Source organism: Festucalex cinctus, chromosome 4 (assembly GCF_051991245.1).
Source record: "Festucalex cinctus isolate MCC-2025b chromosome 4, RoL_Fcin_1.0, whole genome shotgun sequence".
In the NCBI taxonomy this organism is placed as follows: Eukaryota; Metazoa; Chordata; class Actinopteri; order Syngnathiformes; family Syngnathidae; genus Festucalex; species Festucalex cinctus.
In genome coordinates, this window is record NC_135414.1 from 23803723 (window position 1) to 23831659 (window position 27937).

The following is a 27937-nucleotide window of genomic DNA, read 5'->3' on the forward strand; positions in this document are numbered from 1 at the left end:
ATCAAATTGATGAGCTAATAAACCCAAAGGCCATCGTTGTAATTATTCCCTGCAACTCAACAAGTGTTCAAATTGTAACGAGGATGCTCGTGAATCTATAAAGCCCATAAAGACGGCAGCTGGCCCTCGGATAGCTTGACTTGAACTGAATGGTCGATGACAAGATTGCTGACAGCTCGGTTCACATGCATACACTGTATTGAAGAAGATATTTTAAACAACAAGAATGGATGTGCTGCCGAGGCTCTCCCAACCGCATATCTTTGTCATAACTTACTATTGGAATGTTTCGTTGTACTTTGGCGACCAGTTGTTGTTCTTGGTCTTGGTGCTGAATTTGCGCTTCTTGTCAGCCAGGTGCGGCCCGACGGCGTTGACCTCGACGAACGGCCGGAACATGGCGCTGGTCTGCCACTGGAGGTTGTTCACGCCGACCACTGAGACACACGGTACGTTTGAATGAAAGCTCTCGCTAGTGATGAGTGTACCCTTGAATTGCCAGGCTAAGATGCAAGTAAAAAGTTTGAAGGAAATTGTAACGTCAGCAGCAGAGTCAGTGGACGTAAACTTTCCTATTTCTGACGGAAATTGCCACCTCTTAATCTCTGAAGGGTGACAGTCGTCACACAAGCTGTTTGATCAAGCTTTGACCTTGTGCAGTTTTATGCTTTCATGACAAATCATCAAACTTTGCTGCCATGCAATGACAAAAATTTAAAGGTTGCACCATTTTGTGTCACTTGTTAGTACAGTGATTCACAAACACTGTAATGATGAAAACGAGTGTGCTGTACGATAGATATCATCAAGCATGCCCGGGAAGTTATCAATTTCACTCAAGTGCTACATTTGAAAAACATACTATCCAAACAAAGCAAGTGTGTTTATCTATTTGTACCATAGAGACATGATTAACTTGTTTATTTACCTGTTACAATCGATACAAGCCAGATTTCCCACTGAACAAGCAAATTATCATATTGAGACGAGACCATCATAATATAGTATTTGTGACACTTTTGCTTGGTAAAATATGTGCCTTGATTCAAAGATTTGGAAGCACTGGTATTACACATGGTGCAAAAGGGGTCATAAAAGGACAACACAAACTACCCAGAAATGCCAAAATGGAAGATTTTCTGTTTCAAATTTCATCTTGCTCTGTAAAACTGTCTGTTTTCAAAAGGAAATCCAAATTCGGCCAAACTAACCTTTCATGACTGTCGGAAAAGTATCTTTTATAATCACATAATTTGTAGCCGTCTGGACTATCTCATGATTTGCTCGGCACCATGGAGACAGACATGACTTATTGGTACAGTACCTGCTACAGACCATAAAGCACTCAGAATGTACCTTGACTTTTGATGTTGTGGCGGAGAGTGAACACTAAAAAGGGTCTGATGATGGGAGATTAAGGCAAAAAGCAGCACTCAGCCTCCCGTGTTGTGCGCTGTAATAACAGGCTAATGGCACACCCCACTGTCTTGGTAATAAAGACAAATGTAACGCTGTGAACATGTCATAGCAGTTATGTTGCTGACAAAGTGCGTGAATCAGGCAGATAAAAAGGAGAAAGAAAAAAGTGGCCATTTAAAAGAATCGGCACAGTGTGACGGAACGCGGCAGCAGGGGGTAAATGCTTAAAGTCGTCTGCCCCCTGTTGGTGAGAATGACCATTAATCATAATTGATAGGATGGGCTATAAAAGAACAAGAATCCTACCACGTATTGCAAGTGTGTGTACACTCTCTCTCTCTCTCTCTCTCTCTCTCTCTCTCTCTCTCTCTCTCTCTCTCTCTCTCTCTCTCTCGCTCGCTCGCTCGCTCGCTCATATTTATACTATACCATAAACAGGACCATTAGCGATCTACTGTAACTGCTGAGGCTTTGTTGCTAACCAAACCATCAGGACCTACCAAGGCATGTTAACGTTCTCTGACATAAAATACTGTTTCATATCAGTTTCTTATCAATTCTGTCCAGGCTGTTTCTTTGCATTTTTGTCTATATTATTATTATTATTATTTTTATTATTATTATTATTTTATTTATTTTTTTGTTAGTTTGTTTGTTTTTTGTTTTTAAGTTTTAAATTCCTTTGCAATATGATTGCTGTCTGATAAAAACGTGTCTTACATTCTAGTATTTTTTTTTTCTGGGAACAATAAAAAGAAGTGTTTTACAGTAAAGTCCATCAACAAACCACCAAAAAATAAGAGCAGCAAGATGACAAGCTGGCCATCGTTGTGAAATTTCTCGTGATGGACAAATGAAGCTTTATTGAAAGCTTCATGAAGCACTGTGATTTTTTTTTTCTCCTCTAGATGGCACTCTTGGTCTCAAGATGCAGTGGAAACGTAATCAATTTCTATTGCACTGCCCTCATCATCCACAGGAGTAAAAAATAATAATATTGCAAGTGCTTCGTAAAGCTTCATTTTCCCTTAACTGGAAGTTTCCTGCAAAACATGGCTTCAGACACCTCTAAAATCCTTGAGAACAAATACATTCATTAAAAAAAATAATTAACTACAGAACATGAGCTATTCTACTGCTCACATTGCTATTAAAGCATCATTTATTTGTGCAAACATTAATTCGATATTAGACGGCTACAAATGGCTCCCCATAATACCAAATGCTTCCCTGTCTGCAGTTGTCCCCTGGCCACCATCTGAGGTAATACAGTATATTTGTTTCTAAATGGAGCCACGAGCACAGTCAACTGCTGCGTATTGATTTTCAGGTCCCCGGCAGCACAAGCGTCTCGAGAGTCGCCCCGGGCCAGCGAGTGCGAATACATTTGAATAGAAATGACGACGGCCCCAAAGCTCACCCTTCACGCTGACTTTGTGCTCTCCGGTGCCGGGGTGAGAGATGAGGTTCACTTGTATGGACACCTCGCCCACCGAGCCGTTGCTTGACTGACCTGTAAATGCATAGCAGCAAGACTCAGTTAAGGAAAAGGCGTCATTGAAATTCTGCGATGTGGCCAAGAAAACAAGAAAACAACTTAAATCCTTAAAAACCTGTAGGCAAGCACGCTTGTTTCAACAATGTTGGCCACAAAATGTTTCCCTTTGCCCAAGGCTGAACAAGAGCAGCAAGAGGAGGCACAAAAAGACAAGAAAAAAAGAACTATTGTGTCTGGTTTGAAGGCCAGGGAGAGGCGGGTGGTGTGAAGGAATGCACTAAATAAATAATATTCTTTCACAGTGAAGTCATCTACAGAAATACCAACGAAATATTGTGGGCTGGTTGCAACTAGTGTAGTTGTAGTTCACAGTATAGTAGTACGATGCACCATGTTGAGAGGTGTTTCTAATGTTTTGACCCTCTCATATAGCTAAAGGCAAGCAAAAGTCATAGAATAGCACGAGTTTGACAAATGTTTTCAGCATCATCGTTTGTGGCCATTTACCAATTTAGAGAGAATATAGCCACTTCTTTACTACATTTTAACACTATAGCTACTGACACTTAGATATCTAGCTAGTTGGCTGACTTCTTATCGAGCTAATGTACAAAGCATTTTTTCTCCCCATTTTCTCGTTACATCAGTGAAAATGTCATATTTTTGTTGCAATGAATTTGAAAATATGGTCAATTTTCATACACATCTAGTAATAGTAAAAACAACTTTAAGCAATATACAGATAACTGCCGTGTTTACCAATCACGTGACCAGATAACTTGTATAGAGACGTGAAAGACGTCACGTGTGACGCAAGCACAATTAGTATTGAGCATGCCAACACAAATGCCTCTCGTCTACTCGTAGCATCTGAAAGATTTAGTCTGCGTCATCTGGAACAAACACGACCAAATAGGTTCACAGAGAGATATCCAACTTCAGATTAGGAAGATGCTAAAAGTTGCGCTTCAGGCACAAAATGATTGGTAGTCAAGCCAGTCGCCACAACAATTCTTCATACTTCGCATACAGTAACACAGAGCCAGTGTGCTGAGAGCCAACTTCAAAATTTTGTCTCTCTTTAACTGTTAAGTATAATTAACTACTTCTAAATAATGAGCCAGCTAGCTAGTTTTTGCTAGCTAGCAATACATGTAGTTTTTCCCGTTGTATTTGAAATTTGAAAAAAGTTATATATTGTCGCTGTCCTATAAAAAACACTTATGTCCATTATTATTGTTATTTTTTTTAAATACATTTTTGGGATGTCTGCATTCAGTTTCATCCCAAAAATGTAAAAAAATAAAATAAAATAAAAAATAGACGTGTTTTTTTTTTTTTTTTCACAGGACAGTGACAATATGCTTATTATAGCAGTACCAAAACAAAACATGTAAAGGTATAAAGTAGAATTGTTAAAACGTGGAACTAGTGTTGGGGTTTCTTTAAAAAAAAAAAAAAAAAAAAAAAAAAATGTTGATTGTAGCATGACCAAACCTGAAGCTACTTACAAAAATGTCATATCATGTTCACCTCATTTGCACATTGGCCTATGGGAATTTTTTTTGTACATTTCGGGATGGCTTCCGAGTGAAGAACCTAGAAATGTACTATTTCAATCCAATTTCTGAGCACGTCTGCTTTGCCAAGTGAGGACGGATGGTGAACGCCAGAAGGCTGCGAGCGGGCTCGGGTACGACGAATGATGAAAGAGCATGCTGGGCCGATAGCTGATCGATACGTGCCAAACACGCTGCGTGTGTTATGCCACTAATGAAGAAACAAGCCAGTTGATTTATTGTAATGACACTCCATGGGGAGGGTTGCTGCATAATTAGGCTGAGAACTTCTGTAAAACAAAGAAACATCACAGCACTTCAAGCTCATGAATGTGCCGACACAGTATTGTTTATGATCACATACTGGGATATACGTCCTGATGTAAGCTCATTAAAGCAATACAAGGATGCTAGTGCTGACTGTCGTTGCCATGGCAATCCGATAATCACCTACTTCACCGGGCTGTATTGGTGCAGCAGCCAAGATAATACTCGCTAGCTTCTGTTTAGTATTCTTTCATCTTGCAATTATATCTTTCTGATTTATTGAGATGTTGGATGTTCTCCAGTCTAGTGAAATATGACACTGAGCCAACTCAAAGTGAAATGTGGGGATAGAAACGGTACAAATGATCTGACTATATTGATATTGTTGTCTCTCAGATTCAGTGTCAATACAGCAGCATCAGCTATTGATAACGTCAATTTGCAAAGCATGTGCATTTAATGATGCGTTTGACTTTTGAAATATGACGTGAATCTTTGTATTCTCTTGATACCGCAGCTTCCCTTTGGCAAATTATCACTATAATATAATTTTACGAGCGATTCCCACTCCTACTACTAAAGTGACTGAAGTGTAAAACCAGAGAGATCTGATAGACCCTGTCATTGCAAGGAGGATGTTTTTGACTCCAAACTATTGATGTCCACATTGACTTATTTCGTCATCAATATTTTCCTGAAATTGTTTTTCTTTCTTTTTTTTTTTTTTTTTTTCAGGGTAAATCCTCAAAATGAGCAAACTTTGATACCATGCTTATGGAAGTAAATCTATGCCATCAGACGTTGAATTTGAATTTCTAACACATTTTTTTCCAGCATTGAAATTAGTAATATTGAATTTATTCATCATCGAAATTCAACATCCAATAAAGAAGCAGTGTAAAAAAAATCAGTGTCTCAAAAAATTCAGTGTAAAAAATTACTGCAAAAAAAAAAAAATCTGCATTTTTTTTTATTGAGACATTGGATTTTTTTGCACTGATTTTTTTTTTCTTTTTTTTTTTTTCGATGTTTAATTTTGATGCTGAATAAATCCAGTGTTACTTCGATACAATCCGTGACAACATTGAATACTCATATTCTCATATTGCTGGTTCTGGTTGGGGTTCATTTGAGTGATTTCCCCAGTCGAGTTCAAAGTAGAGTCCTAAAACTTCTCAACATGGCTGCTTCCAATTAAAATTGCCGACTTCCTGTTCAATATTGTGCATGGGTCTGAGAGACCTTGCATCCTGTTATGGTAGACAAATTTCAGTTCTACTTGTTGTTTTGTTTTCCTAAATACAAGGAAGACACGACTGAGCTACCATTTTCAATAAAACAAATAGACGCTCAAGTCTAAAACAAATTGTCTCATGAATATCAAGTCAAAGTCAAGTAGAGTCTTAAAACTGCAATCCTTATTGTTGTTATACAGTATTTAATGTAGCTTAGTATGCAATATAAAGAATTCGCAAGTGCCTGCTACTACATTTCCCAAACGTAGGGAGAATCTGAGTATAAAAACCTAATATGACTGAAGTTTTGTCCACACAATAAACTTTGTATTTTTGAAGGGAGAAACATTCATATTTGGATTACTGTATATCCTGATGCTGGGCAACTCACATTGGCTTCTGCAGCAAAAAACAACAACAACTAGTGCACACCAGGCTCTAAATGTGTCGCTGTCATGAGCAATGGGGGGTTGCTGATTAATGAAGGCACGTTCGAGAGCCAGCGAGTCATCGCACTGTTTGCTGACCTAATGTGCATCAGTCACCTCACCAGCTTCACTTATAGGCACCGCATTTGTCAGTCTCTCATACAACACAGACTGACTGGTGTGTGGCGACTATATCGAAAGGAAAAAGGCAGGCCGTCATGTGTTCTGCACGCCTATTTGCAACTAGGGTTGAACTTCCTCTTGAACATAGTTGGACACCTGGAGGTGTTTCATCCGTTTTACAGCAGGGGAGCGGGTGAGGTTCGTATAAACAGATGATCCGGGAGCAAAAGTGGGGCAGTGATGATGGCAAGAGAGAATTTATAGATGTGTAGTATACAAATTATCCATTGGCTCTGTCTGAGTTATGTTTGGGATGTGACAGGGAGAGAAAAGGGGGTGCAATGGAGTGTACCAGCAGGATGAAGGGGTGAGGCGGCAACAATCTTTTTCACCTTTTGTTTTATTCGTTTGGCAAGTCGGAGACAATCTAGCTTTGCGATGAGTTAGGTCAGTTCCATGTACTGTACGACCCCTCGAACATAACCATGGGAAATTGCACCCAGAACTTTTCAATTTCATGTAAATGAAGACTGTGATTTGCTGGTGAACAGTTCAGGGTGGACCCCGCCTACTGCCGAAGCCGACTGGGATAGGCTCCAGCACCCCTCACAACCCTTGTGAGGAATAAGCGGTCACAATAATGGATGGATGGATGGAAATTAAGAGTTAAGGCTCATTAATGCTCACTGGTCTTCTTCAGATTTGACTGTGGTGAATGACTTGTGAGAATGGCTCATAAGATACATCCTACATATGTCGTCAACATTTGGACTTCATAACGACTTGGGTGTTTTACCTTGAGAGGTTTGGGTGCATATATATTTCTTGATCAAGGCATCTGTAGGTTGAGTGTAAAGGCTAAGAGCATATTTGAGGGACTTCATATCCGGGCTCTTCTCCAAGAAGGTCTTCTTGAGCCCGTTTCCTCCAGCATGGAAATATTGCTGGAGAAACAAACAAACAAAACACATTCACTGAGTTTACATGGACATTGACAGTCTAGAAGGGTCAGCGGAAAGACACAAATTGCTTTGGAAGCTGTGATGGATGGTGTAAATGTGCTTCAGTTACCATTTTAACATTTGTTAAATGTCACACGTAAATTATTCATTTATTTTTTTGATGGGCATAGTTTAGTCAATATATTAGTCAATTATCCATTCATCATATTTGTCCTCATTAGCATCACAGTCAAGCTGGAGCCTATTCCAGCTGACCTTGGGCAAGAGGCAGGGTACGTCCTGCAATGGTCAGTAGTTAATGAATTGCATGGCAGGTTTGATCCATTATTTTCTACAACAAATCGCAAAGCTTCCAGAACTAAGATCCAGCAGATGGATGGCATTTCTTTGTTTGGCAGATGGCAGCTAGTTTGCATTGTGCATTGTTGCCCTCTATGGGACTGGAGTAAAAATAGAGTATTTATTGGTCCTTGTTTTGAACCTTTTTTTTTTTTTTTTTTTTAAATCAACTTCCACATGGCTTTTGATGTGTGTCATATTTGATATATCTGGTCACAATGCTTTAAATTCGTACATTTATAACTGTCAAAAATATAATAAACAGTCACATTAAACATTAGTATTTCCAAAAATCAGAAAGAACATTTTCCATTATTCATAAGTATAGGTGTCTCGCCTTTCTCAATTGGGGCGATCTTGCAAGGTCGCTAGAAAAGCCACCAACTGGGTGATACTGCCCTCTAATGGATTACCCGTGCAATAAATGTGTCAGATCATATACGTCAGGGTTTTAAGGTGCTTCTCGTTAAGACTAAACATTGACAAATTTCTGGTCACTTCCATTATTGTTGACTCAGCCATATTGAACTGACCTGCCAGTACAGGGAAGCGTGTTCTTCACTACACTAAATGTAAGTCACAATAACTGCTACGACCAGTCTATGATTATCACATTTATCCTCTTCGTCATCACTGGCGTCCTTCTGTGGGGGCATCACAAAAACGCCAAAGAAATCCTTTAGATGTTTTATCGACCAAAGTGCCTTAAAGGTAAGTTACATTTTGCGGCTGCACAGGGAGCCCAGGAGCAACCAAATAAAACAAAACAATGGCTTCAAGGAAGCCATCCATTCATGTCTCTTGGGTCAGCTGAACTCACCTTGATAGTGGGAAGCACGAGGTCCATGGCCGCACACTGACGTGGCGTCAGACTCCTGGCTTCCTCACGGATGACGTGCTCCTGGGGAAGGACGTAAACATCAAGATAATGACCAACGGAAAGTTACAATTCATTGCCCGTTGAACTGAAACATGACTGCAGGCCACCAAATGCAGACTTCGATTCAACAGGGGGGTACAGAAACATTGGCATAACAATGCCAGGATGGGCAAATTCATTTTAAATATGAGCAGCAGTATAGCCCCAAAAAAGTATCACGACGCTCTAAAATGGCTCAACCTCTAATGCGGATTATAATTAACATTTACAAATCCATTAACACATCTATGCAGCCAGATATTTATGGTGCAGTGCGGAGAAAACGCACATCCCATCCCTAAAATTAGAACCTGCAGATGAAACACGCTTTCTTATGCATATGCATTTAATCAGAGACGGCTTTAAATTCAATTCCATGAACTGGCATGAGACTGCAAACACTTTAATCAACAACTCTGCTAAAATGCAAGGCAGGTGCCAAACCATGCCCCCATTTCATTTTGCATTCACTCAGTTGCAGCACATGACAAGTTAAACCAAAAAACAATGACGCCGTAAACCACGTTAAAGATTCAGATGCATTTCTTTTCACCGTCAAGAAAAACAAAAAGGCAATTATCTCAATTCAGACAGTCTATCACTGATGGTCTGACATTAAAAAAAATGAGCATGTGAACTCCTTTGCTAACCAAAATAGCAGCACATACCAAGACAACGACCTTAATATTAAAGATGATTGTACAATATATGGACTCACTGAATTCAAATGGGAAAAAAAAGGTACAGTATTAATGATGATCTCACATTGTGAGGATGGCATCTTGAATCACAAATCACAAAATGAATCTGTGACCTGGTTTGTGTGATCGATGTAATTTGTGGATTTTTGCGACAGCTGGTTAACCTCAAAAGGCAGAAATACGAGTCAATCCGTTCCAGCCGCTGTGACGCGGAAAAACCCACAACTCGTTATTCAAGTACCTTCCCACTTTGTGGTTTCTACCCACCCACTCAACAGCTAACGTGGCTGCATAACCTTCCAACCAGAGAGTACTCGAGGAATAATTGGCTTCAATTTACTTTTTGAGAAACTCATGAACATTTTAGAACCAAAACTGTGTGGTGTTTGGTTCCTTTCGTGGATGATAACTCAGTAAACATCACGCAAACACATTCCCAGCCTGTCTTGTTGCTGAGCCAGGCAAATAAACTGGAGTATATATTTACAATAAATTTCATATGTTATATGTAATACTATATCTTGCAGTCTCTGCCAGTAAAATGTGTGGAAGCACCGGGTACATTCAAGTGAATGGGAACGAGCTTACAAGGAGCAACAAGCAATGCATTATGAAAGCCATTATCATGATGGTAGGCGTAGATAAGTCCTATATACGGTAAGTGCACTCCATTTACCACAGACGGCGTTATACCATGAATAATAGTAAAATAACATTTCCCTGCATAGCATTAAAAATCTTACATATGCTTTTCAGATGACACTGACGTGCTCCACAACGTTGTGCAGTCCTAACGTCCAGTTATCTCACTTTTCTGTAATTTTCCATAATAGCCCTTCACATATGTACAAATAAGAAGACAATTTGCAGTCGAGTAATAAACGCCCCTGGAAACCATTTGCTCCTATAAAGCAGACTTGTGCACGTTCTGAAAATCCCTCATACGAGATGATTATGACTCATGACCAGCATTAACAAGGGGATGATAAACGACTTTTAACGCTCCAGGAAGGATACAGACACACGCCCATCTGTGTGCTCCTCTCCAGATGTCGCTGCCTCGAAGGACGGCGCAGTCTCACAAACATCGGGGACGGTTGCCGACTCGAAGGAATGCAAAAGAAAAAGCGTACATTGTGTTTTGCTCGCAGGTTAAATACCTCCGGGACCGGCATAGCACGGTGGTTAGTCAAATCAAAAGTTCTCAGAGCCTGAGGCATGATTCGTCCTGGTCGTATCAGTAAATAGACATGACCAGCCTGGCTGGATGATGCTGAGGTGCAGCAGGAGTGGCGAACACATGTTTTGGTTTTAACAGATGTTGGCAGCTACCGTTCCTTCTCTGGCGTTGCATAATCATTCTGTGCACAGTGTGAATACAAGCGTGAAGCATACATGCACTCAATGTTGCACTGCTACATCGAAAATCCTTGAGGACATACAGACATTTTTTTGGACCTAATATATTAATTGGACCGCATGATTTGTGTTAGGCTGCTGGATTTGTTTCTCTTTGGCTAAGTGGACTTGTAAATGGGTATTTAAAAATGCATGGCTTCCGCATAATTGGCTGAAAAACGTCAACCAAAAATACAAAGCCCTACACGAGGGGGAAACATGTTTTAATTCTGGTGACAATGTACATATACCAAAATGCACTACTACAGAATTTTTTTTTTTAGGGGTATTTGACTTTGGTGAAATTTCAGGATTAAACTAAAGAGCACTGTAACCGTTGTATATTAATTTGACCTACTCTAAACCTTTGAAATCAAACAGTATGATAAGGAAGACTATTTAAATACCGTACCAATACTACCGTAATTGAATTAGGTTATTTATTGGCCCTTTCATGGATCAAACACCTATTGTGAATTCTCCCATTTGGTTTCTCCTTAGAATAAAGCAAGTAGTGAATGATGTACTGAAGCATTGAACAGCAGGACATATTGTATGCACTCAGAAGTCAAAATTAAAACAATTAAAAAAATTAAATTAAATTTGTACAATTAAATCAAATTAGGTTCAACTGAAAAGGTTATAGGGCATTATAGGTTCATGCTAAAATTTTAACCCCAAGCTGAATATTCCAAACTTTTTGCGCGTAGTTGTGGTATAACGTGAAATACAATTTTTGCTGCTTCACAGCCCATGCCAGTCTATGAGACTATTGTATAATGGCTCATAACACTTGTAATAGTCATGAAATATATATGAACTCACCAGTGTGTTTAAAATATATATCTACAGTGGCAGTCATATACTACTGTACCTTAGCATAATCCCGGGGTAATATGAGTCACCAGAACGTTTTATGAAGCAAACCTACAGTACATTGGCAGCAGAGTGAAGAAACTGGAGTACTGTACCTTCAATTTGGACAATTGTCCCAAGTCCTTTGCCGCATTGAAGATCATCTGAGCTCCTTGCTGCTGGAAGACAAAATATATATTTTAATTTTTACCGTTATGTCATATAAAAATGTAAAATGCACTTTCTTGGACAACCACTAGGTATTGCCATAGGGGCCATTCTCTCATTACATTATAAAAAAAAGTGGCTTAACATTATTGAAGAATAACATTACAAGAACAGTAATATTCCATTATTCATAGAGGTTAGGGATCAACCATTGCTCCAAAATATTTATAATTCAGATTCAGAAAAATGTATTTATCTCTGCAGCAAATTATGAATACAAATATCCCAATACATTATCGATAAACTTGCAAATGATATTTTAAGAAATGAACTTAGTGTAAAATTTGCTTTTCTGACAAACTCACGCTCTGGTCGCTCAGCGGCGGCAAAACGATGGTCCTCTCGATTGTGTTCAGCACGATCTTCCAAAGCTCTTTGAGAACCCGTTTCAGGACTGTCTTCTCACAAATCTTGGCGAATAACATCAAACTGCAAAGAGGTGTAAAAAAAAAAAAAATACAAATACAAATAATTCAAGAATGTGTTTTAAAAATCTTAACATGTTTTCCTAAATAACAGAATTAACCGAGTGCTAAATATGCCTTATATGAGTGTAAATAGTCAACTTGTTACGCTATTTTCCAACTTGAGGCTGACATTCACTCTGATTAATTCCCCATGGAGGATGGGAGGGACTAAAGAATTCCCCCCTGCAAACTATTCACAATTCATCTTATTACCATAAAAAAATCCTTTTACAAGTCAACATTGGTATGAAAAGGGTGTGGAGTGCAGTAACAACAAACAAGAACATAGAGTTAAAAGGGCCTTGCAGTCTGTTGGCCGCTCGCCATCTCCGCCACACAATGCTCGATGGATCAATTTTGTCCGAGCCAAGAAACCGCTGTTTAATATCACCGTGGCAGACCAATCAGTCAAACCGGGTGGAGTGGAAGGATTCCAAATTCAGGCAGAGCGAGCGGCTGTTACACACACAAAAATTTATCTTGAAGGATACACTGACTTGTATGTAACTAAGACTGTACCCTGAAAACGACTCCTTATCTTTGACACTTGACTTGCAGGCAGAATGGTGTGCCGCATCTACTTTTATCTCATGGAAATTATGCAAAATACAAAGATGGATGCTAACTCATACGGTTTGAGGTGCAATATTGCTCCTGTTTAGCTGGCTAGCTCTCCATTTGCTATTAGCCATATTATGAACTTAAGAGCATGTCTTTCGCTGGGTTAGCATAGCTGATTAAGCATGCTAGCGCTAGCATATCATTATTGTATGAATAATCAAAATTACCTGCTAAAAAAAGGTTTATAATTGCCAATAGTTGGAACAAAATGGTGGTAAATCACTTTCTTTTGCATGAACTTTACATGAACTTGAAGCTCTTCCCGTCAATCTCAGTTCAGCATTGGTGCTTGGCACCAAGATGCCACCAGATGGTTCCAAAGCATTATTATTTGAGACATGGCTTTGGCCTGAGCATGAAACCTGTGAATATGCAAGTTTTTCAGTGCATAACAGACAGACAGATTCCTGGCACCGCAAATATTTGGGGGTTCATTGCTTACATTTGAGCAGATCCTGTAACTTTTTGTGGAATTTATGCTTTATCATCAACCCGCATCTATTTAGTTTAGCATTTTAGGGGTTGTGACATCAGTAGAGGCTAGCTTTCCTCTAATCACAACTGGGCTCGATGCTTATCGCCCTCAAATAGTATACAGTAATCCTAAACTGAATTATTGAATTCAATGGACGCTACCTTGCGGGACAGAAATGAACTTGGGCTGTACCCCTTTTTGTGGCAGTATACCGTGCAGATGGGAGTAAGCATTAGCATTTCCATACCATCAAGGGGATTTCCCCTCTAAAATTCCATTGCCCTAAATGCTCCTTTAACAATGGCTGAGAGGGATTTCCAAACCTCAGATGAACCATTTATAATCTCTGTGGCTGTTTCAGGAATAGCTTGTCTTTCAAATATAAAACATTTTTTTTCCCCTCATTCTGGCTTGGGTAGGGTTACTAAGAGGTTCAAGCATAATTTCATGGCTCTGTAGAGAGCAAAGTTAACCGCAAGTAACCACTGTACTGTCCGTTATACCAAGGATGTTCAAACTATGGTCCGTGGGTTTTCTGTGGGGCGACACCCACATCCCTCCCTTGGGTGCGACAAACTTACCAACTACTACGACTACTATTACTAATGATTTAAAAAAAAAAAAATGGCTTTATATTTCTGGATTTGAAAAGAAACTGTAACTAAAAGTATTGTCGAAAAAATATGTCTCTTTAAAATGCCTATTGAATTAAAATAATTCAGTTTCAGAAGCAAAAATGTTTTCATCCACCTTCTGCTCTGTTAAGTCGGATCAAGTTATCGTCAAGTTTAACACTGCTTTGAAGATTGACAGCCTATCACAGCTTTTTCTTGTTTTGGTCGTGACAGTGGGGATCTGTTCAAGGCAGGGGCAGATCTATTCTGGTGGGACCAGGCACCAAAATCATGGAAAATCCAACACTATTTATCTCATAACCTTTGAAAGCCGTGATATTCCATTTTCTAAAAAAATAACTGATATTTAATTGATTGATGGAATCGTTTCAGTGTTTAACAAAGTCATTGAATGTCCTAGTGGCCTTAATTGCATCCTTCATTTTTTTTTTTTTTTTCTGGATGTAGTCCTCAGTGTTCGGACATAAACAAAAACAGATGATTTAAGCTGCTACCCACTTTTTATCCAGTAGATCCATAAGAGGCCGAAGGACAGTCTCCGCATCCATAGCTGCGTTACTTCCCTTGGCCGAACCTTTCATCTGGACCAGTTCCTGGTTCATCTGCTTCACACAGTCCTCGATCACCGGTTTGAAACTGAGGAAAATAAACGGAGCATGTACTTGCAAATGTTTACGTATAATATGTGATGACATTTTGGTTCAAGAAGAAACATACTTTGATAGAAAACACAAGGACATGAGGTGTTGTTTGAATGGCAGGTGGTCTATTTTTCAGTAACAGGCTACCTTGCTATCTGAACTCTACAAATGATTTTAGGCAGGGGCCGCGGGGCAGCATGATGGAGTTTAGCACTTTTGCCTCACAGTTCTGATGGTCGGGCTTTAAATCCCAGCTCCAGTACTCTGACTTACTCCCAAATTCCAAAACATACATTTGTCACAGTAATTGAAGAGTTCAAATTGTCCACAGATGTGAATGTGCCAGATCAGGGTTGATTGTTTTAAACCAAACGTAATGAACCAAACTCGACAGTATGGCTTAGTGGACATAAGGCCATAAAAGCAACGTTGAGTAGTTGTTAAATCACGGATGCTGGCTGTAAAAGTGCAACACGGGAGCTTCCCCGCCCCAAAATGTTTAGGAGTAAGTTGAATCAATTGTAAAAGGAGAGTACGGCTGTGAGATGCAAAGCAGATTAGCGGTGTAATTAGTAGGGGTGGGACAAAAAACCGATTCAACCGGATATCGGTTCGTAAATGCGAACAACATGACCGTATCGACAGCACACTACTGTATCGATCCAAAATCCGCCAGGAACTAGTAGATGCACCGATTGTCATGCTCTGAACCGGCTATCGCGAAGCTAGAAATCGGTTGCCATGCAGAGTAGCGGTGGAGGTGAAGGTGGGGGTTGAGGAAGAAGACACGGAGAAGGAGACTCCCCCCCCCCCCCCCCCCCCCGACAGAATCAACGGCGACAACGAAGAAGGAGACAGCGACAACGAAGAAGAAGGCGACTCGCGCGTGCGCAGTAATAGCTCTGTAACAAGTTAGCAACGTGTTTGAAAACCAACATTAAGCAATATGGATACGAGTACTGCGGCTATTGCCGGTGCGAGCGCCAATTTAACTACGGATTCAGAGAGAACGATTTTCAACGCATCGGGGAAACAAACATCTCATGTATGGAGCATTTTTGGATTTTACAAAAGAGGCGGAAAACTTGATAAAAGCTATGCCATTTGCAAATTGTGCCGAGCAGCGCTGAAGTACACTGGATCAACAACTAATCTGGACAACCATGCGACAAGGAAGCACCGTGACGAGTATGGTGAGCTAAAATCAAGGAACAAACAGCAGCATTCTAACGATGCACCGCAAGTAACGGGTAGTATCCAGAGGTATTTCGGGAAACTCGGCTACAATTCGACACGAGCTAAGGAAATCACGAATGCAATAACCCGTTTCATTGCTAAGGGATTATGTCCTTACAGTGTAGTTGAGTGTGATGGATTTCAGGATTTGCTGCATACCCTAGAGCCGAGATATACATTACCAACCCGAAAGCATTTCAGCAACACGTGTATACCAGCTTTGTATGCGCAAGTGAAGAGCCAAGTGGAAGAAGAACTGGCGAGAGCAGAGCGAGTGGCATTAACAACCGATGCGTGGACGTCATGTGCAACGGAGTCATATATAACGATTACAGCCCACCACATCAACTCAGATTGGCAATTAAAGTGTCATGTATTACAAACTAGGGTGTTCAAAGGATCTCACACTGGGAAAAATATAGGTGCTCTTCTGAAACAGGCATGCACTGATTGGAACCTTGTTGATAAGCATCCAGCCCTAATTACCGACAATGCCAGCAATATGGTATTAGCTGGGGAGGAAGCAGAGATGAGCCCTCACCTCATGTGCTTTGCACACACCATCAACCTTGCATCACAAAAAGCCTTCAAAGTCAACACAGTTGCAAGGTTGCTTGGGAGAGTGAGGCGAGTGGTAAGTTTTTTTCACCGCAGTGTTAGGGCAGTGAATATTCTCCAGGAAAAACAAAAACAGCTGGCCTTGCCGCACCACAAACTCATCCAGGATGTCTCAACCCGGTGGAACAGCTCTTATGATATGCTGGAACGCTTTTTAGAGCAACAGCCCGCCATTTCTGCTGCACTATTGTCCAGGGATATTAGAAACGGTGATGTCAACACTTTAAAGGCTGAAGATTTTTGTGATGCTGAAGACATTGTCAAGCTGATGGCACCGGTCAAATTGGTCACCACAACCATGTCTGAAGACAAGCAGCCCACACTTTCTGTGATTTCACCAGTCAAAGCAAAGCTAAAAAAAACATTTGAAACAACAGACAACGACACAGTGGTATTAAGAGAGATGAAGCAGGCATTTATGAATGACATGGAGAAACGCTACAGTGGCCTCGATCATCTCTTTCACACTGCAGCAGCTCTGGACCCCCGATTTAAATCTCTGCCCTTCCTGAAAGACAGTGATGCTGAAAGAATATTCACAAGCATCTCAGAAGAAGCTACATCCTTGCATGAAAAGGTAAGTCCTTCAAGTCAGCATACTCAAATTCAAACACATACAGTATGATATTATAACACATGCCATAATTTTGTCAGTCTGCTATATTTTATGGCTGTTAAAATGTATTCTGACTTATCCTACTGATATAGGCTTGTTTACTTAGCCATCACTGACTGCAGAATTATTTCTATTATTATATCTGATTTTATTTCTCTTATTTCTAGGCAACAGCACAGCCAGCGGAGAAGGTTACAGTGCAGACAGATCCATGCCAGACTGACCCTGCCCATGAAGTCCCTGACATCACCACTGATGGACCCCAGAGCAATGATGTACCACCAACAGGTGGTGTGTTATAACTTGCTATCAAGGAGCAGTTGAAGGGGAGGGGGTGGGGGGACTGCACCATTATGTTGAGGAAAAAAATATGATGATTTTTATCCCTTGCAGATTATGGCCCTCCTTCCAAAAAAAAGAAAAAGTCAGCTTTGGACCAGCTGTTAGGAGAAGACTTCAAGGTGAAGACACCAGTGAGAGCTGTAATTGATAAGACCAGTGAGGAAGTGAGGAGGTACCGAGATCGTGAGTCTTTGCCCCTGAAAAATAACCCTCTACAATGGTGGCAAGAGCAGCAAGACCTGCCAATGCTGTCATCTCTTGCTAAAAGGTATCTCTGTATTCCAGCCACCAGTGTGGCATCTGAAAGGGTGTTCAGCACTGCGGGAGATGTTGTTTCCAGCAAACGCAGTGTACTCAAGCCTGAACATGTGGATCAGTTAATCTTCCTTAAAAAAAATCTGCCTAATAAGAAAGAGGTGAACATTGACAATGAATAAAATAAACAAGGCACATGTTCATTAAAAGGATAACAGTTTGATTGTAGTTTTGTAAGGGCTTCTTCTGCTTTGTTAGGCTTACACATACAATTTTCACTTTGTAGACTGTTTACCTTGAAATGTTGCACTTTACCTACCTGTTGTGTTCTAAGCACTCAAATTTACTCAGGCTGCAATGTTGCACATTTATTACCTACCTCTAATACCTATTGTTGAAAAAAAATACATTATAGTCAGGCTGAAATGTCGCACTTCTGTTACCTACAGTAACTAATACCTATTGTGTTCAAAACACTAGGCTACGCTCAGGTTGAAATGATAGACTTTGTTTCCATTGTTTATTCTGAATCTATTTTGGTTTTTGATCCATTCCAACAGTGATGTAACTCAGAACATATTTTTTTTTGCCTCTGTCTAAAAATAAATACATTTGACATTTTGTTATTTCCTTCAGTACCACAAAGAAACATTGCTCAGTGATAACTGCTCTTTTACATATTTGAAAACACTGTGAGAATGTTATTCCATAGGATTGGGTTCTTAATATTTGTCTACGTTAACAAATTTAACTATACTGTATGCATTATTTGAAATATCGAACCGGATATCGAATCGAATCGTATCGCTTCCAAACTGAACCGAATCGTATCGAACCGTTCTGCCTTTACATATATCGTTTTTTGTATCGAATCGTAACCCATGTATCTAGATACGCATCGAATCGGCTTTATGCCAGAGATTCCCACCCCTAGTAATTAGTCTGATTGAGAAGTTTGCACACGGGTTGCGCTAATGCTCACCTGGAGCCCAAAACACCGCTGAGCTCGTCCAACACGGTGTTAAGTTTGTTCTGCAGCTCCTTCAGCAGATCACTGGCCTCTGCATCCAGCTGTCGTGGTAGAGGAAGAAGATGGACAGTTATTGCATGGTTGCGCTCCAAAGAGCTGCCACAGCGCCTAACAACTTCGCAGGATGCCTGGGCCGGAATGAGGAGGGGGTGGGAGGGGGGGAGGGGAGGTTTGGTAACCTGTTTGCCTCCTGCTCGTTCTGCGGGCCATCTGTGCCGAGCAATCGCTCTGAATACAAATGGATGGCTCCGAGCCGAGCGCGGTTATAAGACATGGCGTTGGCGAAGTAGAAGCAGCCAGCTAGAAGGCGCCCACATGGGCAACGCCGCGTGCACTCGCGCGTGACATACAGTAGTCACAGTTGAGAGAGTAAGGTATCAAGGGAAAAGGTTCGGCCTAATCCTGTATGGACTAGTTTGCATTAGTCCGTCAACGTATATCATTCATTCTTTTCATTTTCAATTGGCAATCGAATAAAAAGTAACAGATTGTTTTATTAATTTAAAAAAAAAATGAATTTTGATATTTCAATGTAAGACTCAAATCAAAAGTATAAAATGGAGAAGCAGGCCACAGGATCAAATCTGATTTTAATATTTGATTAGTCGGGTTTACCCTAATGTTTGGCAACGAGCAGCGATATTGATAGTAGTTATATGTTAGATGTTACTACTTGAGCAGTTGTTTGCCCACTTATCATGGGCGATAACATATTTATACTGTCAGATGTTATCGTTCTCAATTTCTGATTTGACGCCCGCAGCCTCCCAGTCATACATTTGCTTCACTACCGCCTGGCTGGCCAACGGTCGCGAGTGGCAGATGTTGGTCCTCGGCCTTGAACTGAACTTGGAAAGCTTTTTCCAGGGGGTTCTCTCTAGAATCTAATTTTATACACTTTTCGTGTGGTATTATCTTTTTTTCACTAGGTATTTAAGCCATGACAATTACATTTATTATTATTATTTTCTTTTTTTTAACCATCTTTTATTAATGATTGAGTGATGGCATCTATTGAAGCAATGGCCACAGCAGTATTCAAGGAAACCCAGAAAGACTGTGACTATGTCATTATACAATATACACAAAACATTAGGTATACCAAATATTGGTGGTTTATTGTAACATTCATAGATTAATTGTGGAAGTGAATATAGGTGTAGTTTTGTGCTGTAGAAATGTATTTCACCTAGAAATGATCTGGTTGCTTTCTTCGGCAGACATGCCTCTGTCCTCTGATTTATGGGTTTGTGTGCTCACTTATGGACGCATTCGTACTATTGTCAGTTCAGCACAACACACTGAGGCATAAAATATTTTTCTGTTGCAGTAAAAACTGCTTGAGTGTTTGGACTTTTTTCTTTTACAGCGAAGCGAAAGCTCTGTTTAAAGTGATAACAGAGTGGAAGCATCAGTCTCAATGGCCTGCCGAACGTTTTTGCCTGACCTCAAATCTGTTGTCCAGCATTCATTGGAATTTTTTTCTTCCTTTTTCTGAGAACCCTCACTTTAATGGCAATATGAGTGAGGAAAATACAAGTTCAGTGTTTGATACCCAAGGCCACCATCATACCCTGTGAGCTGAAAATTCAATTCGGACTCCAAATGATCATTGACATTCCAGTCAAAGGTTACAATCTCGCCCGTAATGCCGTTTTTTGAGTGGTAGTCACACACCTGTCCGTATCATCTGCAGGTCATGACTCTGTAGCTTGTTCTTTTTCACAGTTTTTTTTTTTTTTCGGCCTGTAAAATCTCATGTTTCAGATGAAGTTTTGATGGAAAGAGAAACATTATGAAGTAATTTAAATACTGTCGTTTCCTTAATTGTTTTTTGGTTGCATGGGAGAAATTCCCGAGTAGATTCCCAAGGGCGATGAGTATACAAAGGAGTATACAGTACGTGTAACTGAGTGTAAACACAAAGTATCCTTGTATAAATCCTTTAAATCAGATTGTTCTATCCTATCCTAAATTAATTCAAAAAGTTTTGAATGTGAGCTATCTGTTTGCGGTCACCTCCAGAGTGAATAAACTCTCCTCTGGCTTCCAGCCTATCAACAGAAGCCAAGCTTTGCTCTCATCCGCCTGTTTCAACACTTGCTCGTGAGGAGCTATTCTGGATGCAGTTAACAAGTAATTAATGGCTTGATAAACCACTGTCTAAAACGAGACATAACCTACCAAATTGGAGACAATCAAGACTGAAACCAATCTGTGCATGTCAGTCTAATCTATAAATGCGGGTGTTGTGATGTTTATTGCTACTTCAGTAATGCTCTTGATAATTATATTGGCACTTTGGAAGTTAATTGTGAACTGAGAACAATTCTGTCATGAATTGTCGTCTTTGCAGGGGAAAACCTAAAGGAGAGCTATCAACAATATGCCCAAGTTGCAAAAAGTATGAACTGAGAAAGAACCAGCAAAACCAGAAAACAAAACAAAAACATCTGGGGTCATTAATACACCGGCAGTAAATGCCCTGGAGTGAACCAGATCACGATCTGCTGGCCACACCATTGCTAGGAACGTAAAGTTGTTATGTGGATGATTGTCATGCTCTTGAAATCCTAGCATGAACATGTGGCTGCAGCCTGGATGACCTGATCCAAACCACAGACTCAAAAGGGTTGTGTGCAGGGGAGGAGGCGGTCAACAAGCTATGACACGTTTCTAATCTGGTAAAAAAAAAAAAAAAAAAAAGACTGGCAGCGAGGGGGGCAGGAAGCAAACTAAAAATAAAAAGATGGTAACGCATGTTTTTTGAGCCACTATCCCGACAGTGCCGGTGATGGTGAGCTCGAGCAGCCTGTCCTGAGGGGTGATGGGCCATTCAGATTCCGTATGCTCCGTGGCACATGCTGCTGGAAGGGATTCATAGTAGAGGGGTGTGGTGGAGTGAAAAAAAAGCGCATGAGGAGTGGCGCATAGGGGAGGTGGAGGGGGAATTCGTGCTTTTTCAGATCATTCGTAAATGGCGGGAAAGGGCTGTTGGCGGGTCCTAATACACACACCTTACAGAAGGACACAACCCCCTCCTCCTGGAGAGAGAGAGCACATAAAGAAAATTGGGAAAAGGGGGAGGTGGGGTATCAGGGACCGGGTGAGGGGGGGGCATTACCACATAGGAGACAAAACGCAAGGCGAGACAAGGTGTTAGATATTTATAGAGAAACATGCACTTAAGTCAGAAGAAACCACAGGGGCTGCATCTCCAGGGTGGGTAGGGAGACGACAGTGTTTCACACACACGTTTCAAGGTTTTTTTATTTATGCGCATAAAAAAGGTGAACTTTGAGAATTTGAGTCGATTGCGTTCAAAAACCTGCCACACTAGCTCCGACTTTTGTACGTCTAATCCAGGTCCAGAATATTAAAAAAGACCCTATCACAGTTTGGCTTTAGCCACAGGTGCTAGATAGCTAGCTCCCTAGCTAGCTCCCATGGTGCACACTTACTTACTAGCCAAACGGTGGCAATGTTTTTACTTTCTGGACCTGGATTTGCCACCTCTGCACCCAAACAATCTATGTGATCTATCACAACTTGGTCCTTCAAACCTGCTTCTGAAACCATTTGTAAATCTGGATTTGAACCGTTTAATATCAGCAGACTGACAGAGAAAATTACACGACAAGGTAGGCACAAGCAAAACTGGGGGAACTGATGAGTTAGGTTCTCATAACCGGTTTGTATCATTGCAAACCTGTGCCAATGTTTTTTTTCCCCAATATGCTAACTATCCCACATCTGACACACCACAGAGCGCTGACAAAATAGTACCCGCAGCCCAGATTTCATTCCATTATGTTGAAAACGATGTACATTGACCACAATGGCACACAGCCGAGATCTTTAGCATGGTTACCGTAGTCATAAGTTGATAAGCAGGGGGCAGGTTGAATGTTAGAAGTTGCAAGTACAGATAAGAGTCGGAAATACGATATTAACAAACTGACAAGGCAGATTAGTCGACAAGACCGGTACACGGGAAACTGAGGGAAGGATTACTGCACAACACTGTCAGGGTCATTGCCTTTTCACTTCCAATAAATGTCACCCGAAATTATAATTTACATAATCATGACCTAGCGCTTATTTCTCGGGCTGAATGCCGGTGTAAGGATGTGGAGTTTAAGCCTTGCATTGCTAACTGACAGCAAGCCTGTTCAATTGCGCATTAGAAAGACGCAGAATCCCAACAAAGGATCTGGGATATGACAACGTTATGTCCTTATATTTTATTATTATAGGGGAAAATGGCTAAATGAGACAGACCTGCTTGCCTCCCATTGACTCGAACATCTTCTCCAGCTGGACTCTGAGTTGCTGAATGTTGTTGAGAAGAATGCAGGGCTGTCAAAAGGAGTAGAAAGCAAATGGGCGTCAGCGGACGATACATATTTAATGCTCACGTCTCACGAATATAAATGACATCACCCGTTGCGCAGAAGCGGCACGTGAGGTTTGACTCACTCATAAAACGGAAAATACATTGCAAAAATGTCAACAAAAGAAGCGAAAAAAGAAAAAGCAAATCCCGGGGATCACAAACATCCATCAGTTTGCATTTCTTGACACATCATCTATACAAGAGATGCGAGGCGTCTACACAACATTGTCAGTCAGCGGAGGAACATAATACTACAGGGAGAGGAATGCCTGCGCTGAATACGCCGGACATTATCGATTTTTCGGCTCCCTGACAAATTTAACAGATGATGAACATTAATCACAACACTTTTTATGCTAGCCTGCCAGTAATTCTTCTCAGTTTTTAGCCAGGCGAACACGATGTGCATTATCTGCCCCAAATAGTCGGAAATTCAGTCCCGGTGCTTATGAAAAAGAAGGTCGTGGTAATGGATAGTGCTGAGATTGTGTTGGTGCCTTTCAAACCCCTAAAAGCAGACCGAGAGAACATACTGCACATACAGTAATGACTCCATCTTCCGTTGGATTTCTTTTTCTTTAGGTCTAAGAGCAAATTTGCATCGGGTGATTAGATAGTGAATAAAGGGAAAGGAGATTTTTCAGAGACAGAATGTGCTCTTAATCTTGTGGGAGGATGAAAAATGTTGGAACTGTCCACTCACGCAGGATCCTATGAAATGTGTAAAATGTCTCCTGACTTATTTACAGACAGCTGTGAAATTGATTTAACCCTTGAGTTAAAGCGGAATTCAAATAGAAAAATGTCTTACAATATTTTCTTTGCACCCTCACTAGTCTAAACATGGTAGTCTGATTAATATTGCATTTGCGGAATATAAATGAAGCAGGAAAATTCACTCATTTGTTTCCACCTCATAGGGGTCCCATTTTGCTTTGCACCGCCACTAGCTGATGACTGAAAATGACATCAGAGTGCCGAAAGGCGCAGGTAAGGACCATCATGGCTCACTTGTTTTCTGGGTTTGGTCATGTGACGTCCACAAGCTGAGAAAATATTTGATTTGCCTTCCAATTTAAAGACATGTAAAGTCACTTCTTTTTTTGTTTTACTTAAAACATCAGATTAATTTGAATTCCTTAATTACTTTAATCCTTTGTAATGTACACAATTTAAAGTCCTATGGGAGAAATCTGTCTGACAGTGTCATTTTTTATTTGTGTCAGTGGGAAGTGTTGGGGGACGGTCGTATTAAAAAAAAAAAGAAAAAAAAAAAGTTAAATGTCCAAGGGACTCGAGTTGTAATACCTTTTGGCTATCTCACTCTCTCTACTGTTTTTCCCCCCTTTTTCTCTTGGCCCAGTGGTGATCAGGTTGGCAGGAGGTAGAACAAGTTGAACAGCTTGCACAGCGGCATAAGAATATGTCGTCGCACAGCAGTTAGCGCAACACTTAAGTGTTTTTCATTTGATGCATTGATACTGTGTTTATGCCATTAGTGGTGTATTTCGTACAGATGATTGCAGTCGGTTAGCGATGGAGTACGCCATGTTCCAAATGTACAATTTAAATTTTCAGGTTCAACAGGCTGCCATATGAGCAGAATTTTAGTGAAGTAGTGTGCCTCTACCAAAGTCCTTGCTAACACACCCAACACAAACGAGTGCGTTGTAGCATAATTTGTGTACGGCTCCCGATCATTAATATTATAGCATCAAGTTGAAAAAGTACATAGAGTAAGTGGCTACTCTATAAATAACATCTCTAAATCTTCATTGCGTATCCTGCACAATGTGCTCATGACAGCTTGACTGATTCTATATATGGGGGGTGTTTGTGCAGGCTTTATTTTTATGCTGAGGACATTTATCAACGCGCTGCTACAATACTTCTAAGTATATCTTTGAGTCATCTAATTACATCTCTGCATTTATCAGCTCTGCGTCACAATGCACAGAAAACAAACATCATTATAGTGATTGCATTCTATTTGATGTATTCCTGCCACTGCATCACTCAGGTGCCTTTTAACTATATATATTTTTTTCGTTTGTGGAGTAGGATGAATGTTTTCTCCCGAGTCAAAACATACAGAAATATGTGAAAACCTTTGCTTCATATTTCACCGCCACTGCAAAGACCGCTGGGGGTAATTTGGTTGCTCGGAGGGACAACAAGTTGAGTCTTTGGTCATCTGTCGCATTAAAGATCCGACACAAAGGCCAGAAAATACAACAACTTTGGGCCGGGAGATGAGTAATTACGCTTTAAAGTGCATTACGGCTCGCAGTGCTAGACTCAAGCGAGAGCACTTCCATTTCCTGTTACTGGATTGACATATATTTATATTTTAAGAAAAAAAAAAAACCTCTTTGTCATGTATTTGCATACAATAGAATGCACTTACCACGTTCTCCTTGTTCAAATACAAAGGGAAGTCCTTGGAAATGATTGCGGCATACTGCAGAAGAACCTTATTGATAGTCTGTAAGGGAGGGCGGGAGAGTCAGCATTATAATCAGAGTTCTTTGCCTTTGTTGTTAATTAATCACAGGGATGTATTGAAAAAAATACAAGCAGTGTGGCCTAATAGCATGAAAGATCAATACAGTCGAGTATTATTTATACGAAAAAAATGAGAGAAAACAATAGCGCAACACGCTGCAGTTATAAGACTTTTTTTTTTTTTTTCCCCCTCTACATTTTTATTGACTGCCTTTATCCATAACAATGTTTCAGTTTGAGTAGTACATTTTAATGGAAATACAAAATTCACCATCTCAAGAAATTAGAACCTACCATAAGAAACACAATGTCTTTTTTTTCTTTGCATGACAAGGTAAAAAACGAGATTACTGAGGAGAGAAGGACTACATGCACTCATCCTCACATTGATTTTTTTTTTTTTTTTTTTTTACATTTTAATATTAACAGTTTTTAACTAATTTTTAGACTTCTATGACTGTTAAGAACGTTACAATGCAACATAAACACAGCACTGAAACAAAGTCTGTACTTTCAATATAGATTTTTTGATGGCACCGTTTGACCCTGGAAGATTCATGAGAATTTTTTTTCAAAAAACAAACAAATGCACTATATTTTTGTTGTCGCGCAAACACCTGACCTTGGCAAAGCGGCACATGAAGTGAGCCAGTGCTTGAGGGTTCGGACACTCGAGCTTCTTGATGATCTCAAAACTCTGGTTCAGCTGCGTGAACACGTCCACCACCGAACAGGAGAAGAGGGCGTGCTCGGACGTCTGCTGGAACTGTGGAGGCAAAAATAAACATGTAGAATTGCATTATATGAGTGTAATGTCCAAACTCTGGATAGATCCAATTCAGAAAGAAGGACTCAAATCCACTGATAATAATAGAAAGCCTTAAATTGAAAATAGTGTTGTAACGTTACTTTTCGTGACTTTCAACAAATTTCAAATAGATTTTTAAAAGGATCAAAACAATGGAAAAACAAAGTGGTAGAAAAAACTCTAATTTTATGAGCTTTGAAAGATAACAGAAAATGTTCTTTCAGTTTTTTATAAAAAAAAAAAAAACTTCTTAAAATATAAATGCAGGTATACGCCGATCTGTACAAACTATTTGCTTCATTGTTCTCATCCTTTCATATACCGCCAGCTCCTTTTTATTTTGCCTTTAAATCACCCTTTGTTTTTGTTTTATTCAGTTCCATTCATATTCTTGTCTTGTACACGACCCGAGGCGAAGAGTGCCTTCTTGTCTGCATGAGATTCCTTTTTATCTGAGAGACTCTCTCCTCCTGGAGAAGTGGAATTCTTCTAAGCGGGATGTCCTTGGCCCATTTAAATAAAGCAGGGAACATATTAAGAACTGCAAGGTGCCTTTTTTTTTTTTTTTTTTTTTTAACTCACGCCGTCTTTCTTGTCCCTCTCCAGAGCGCCATTGAGGAAATCCATGGCCACGTCCTCATTCTCGTCGAGCCACTGAATGACAAACGGCTCAAACCACCTGAAAGAGAAAATACCACATTAGCGATTATGCTTTTGTTAATTTATGTGAAGAAGTCATTTGACTCAACATGGTTTTATTTCAAGTTTGGTACATTTTACCACTCTGATAGATGACATGATTCAAATAGTTGCCTGGTATGTTTTTGTTCCAACAAATTCCCTCATCACTAGGTGTCTTTTAACAGCCCAGCTGTTTTACTGGATTTTGACTGATTTTGCACGGCCCACAGAATATTAAAACATATATAAATAATATAAAACATGGAACCTACCAAAAGAAAGACTAGTATCTCTTCTTTCATCAGCAAAAAAATATGTATCTGTTTCCGTTTTGCAGCAATTAGCATTAGAATATAGATAAGTATTCACATTCCTGGTAAAAACATTGACAAAAAGAGCTTGTTGCAACATGGCCCTGGCTGATCTCTTCTACCCTGCTGCCCCCTGCTGACTGTTTTTTTTTTTTTTTTTTTTAAAGATAACTAGCATTGCTTTAAGTCACCTCTTCATGTCAGAAAGCCTTCGATGTGCTCTTGCATACAAAACAAACAAACAAATATGTTAACACTTTTTGGGAGGGAAGGACGAAGTATTAAAAAACATGTTTACACGTTTTTGGGATTGAATGAGTTAATCAGACTTATACTGTCATGTGTCGCTGGAGATGTCTTCAGCAGAGA

At 40.1% G+C, this 27937-nt stretch overlaps 2 protein-coding genes and 1 long non-coding RNA gene across 4 annotated transcripts in view; 2 read left to right on the forward strand and 1 right to left on the reverse strand.

Annotated features, from left to right (window-relative positions):
• LOC144017849 (uncharacterized) overlaps positions 1-27937 on the forward strand; it is a 65691-nt gene that overhangs the window by 17728 nt on the left and 20026 nt on the right. The window contains exon 3 of the long non-coding RNA XR_013283273.1: positions 354-449. This is a non-coding gene — a long non-coding RNA (uncharacterized LOC144017849). The remainder of the gene's footprint in view (positions 1-353; positions 450-27937) is intronic.
• The window catches only part of unc13c (unc-13 homolog C (C. elegans)), a 140102-nt gene that overhangs the window by 3781 nt on the left and 108384 nt on the right, over positions 1-27937 (reverse strand). The window contains exons 20-31 of one of the 2 annotated variants that reach the window (XM_077519789.1): positions 27159-27255; positions 26391-26534; positions 25671-25748; positions 23149-23226; positions 18820-18908; positions 14628-14765; positions 12237-12360; positions 11820-11879; positions 8651-8731; positions 7326-7473; positions 2840-2932; positions 278-437 (exon numbers count right to left, since the gene is read on the reverse strand). In XM_077519789.1, the coding sequence (XP_077375915.1) occupies positions 278-437; positions 2840-2932; positions 7326-7473; positions 8651-8731; positions 11820-11879; positions 12237-12360; positions 14628-14765; positions 18820-18908; positions 23149-23226; positions 25671-25748; positions 26391-26534; positions 27159-27255 (1290 nt within the window). Of the gene's footprint in view, positions 1-277; positions 438-2839; positions 2933-7325; positions 7474-8650; positions 8732-11819; positions 11883-12236; positions 12361-14627; positions 14766-18819; positions 18909-23148; positions 23227-25670; positions 25749-26390; positions 26535-27158; positions 27256-27937 lie in introns of both variants that reach the window. The other variant, XM_077519788.1, reaches the window with a different exon arrangement.
• LOC144017846 (E3 SUMO-protein ligase ZBED1-like) lies at positions 15613-27492 on the forward strand. The gene is made up of 5 exons (XM_077519790.1): positions 15613-17201; positions 17408-17528; positions 17634-17850; positions 24184-24253; positions 27183-27492. The coding sequence occupies exons 1-4, from the start codon at positions 15717-15719 to the stop codon at positions 24215-24217; spliced, it is 1857 nt and encodes a 618-aa protein (XP_077375916.1). The 5' UTR covers positions 15613-15716; the 3' UTR covers positions 24218-24253; positions 27183-27492.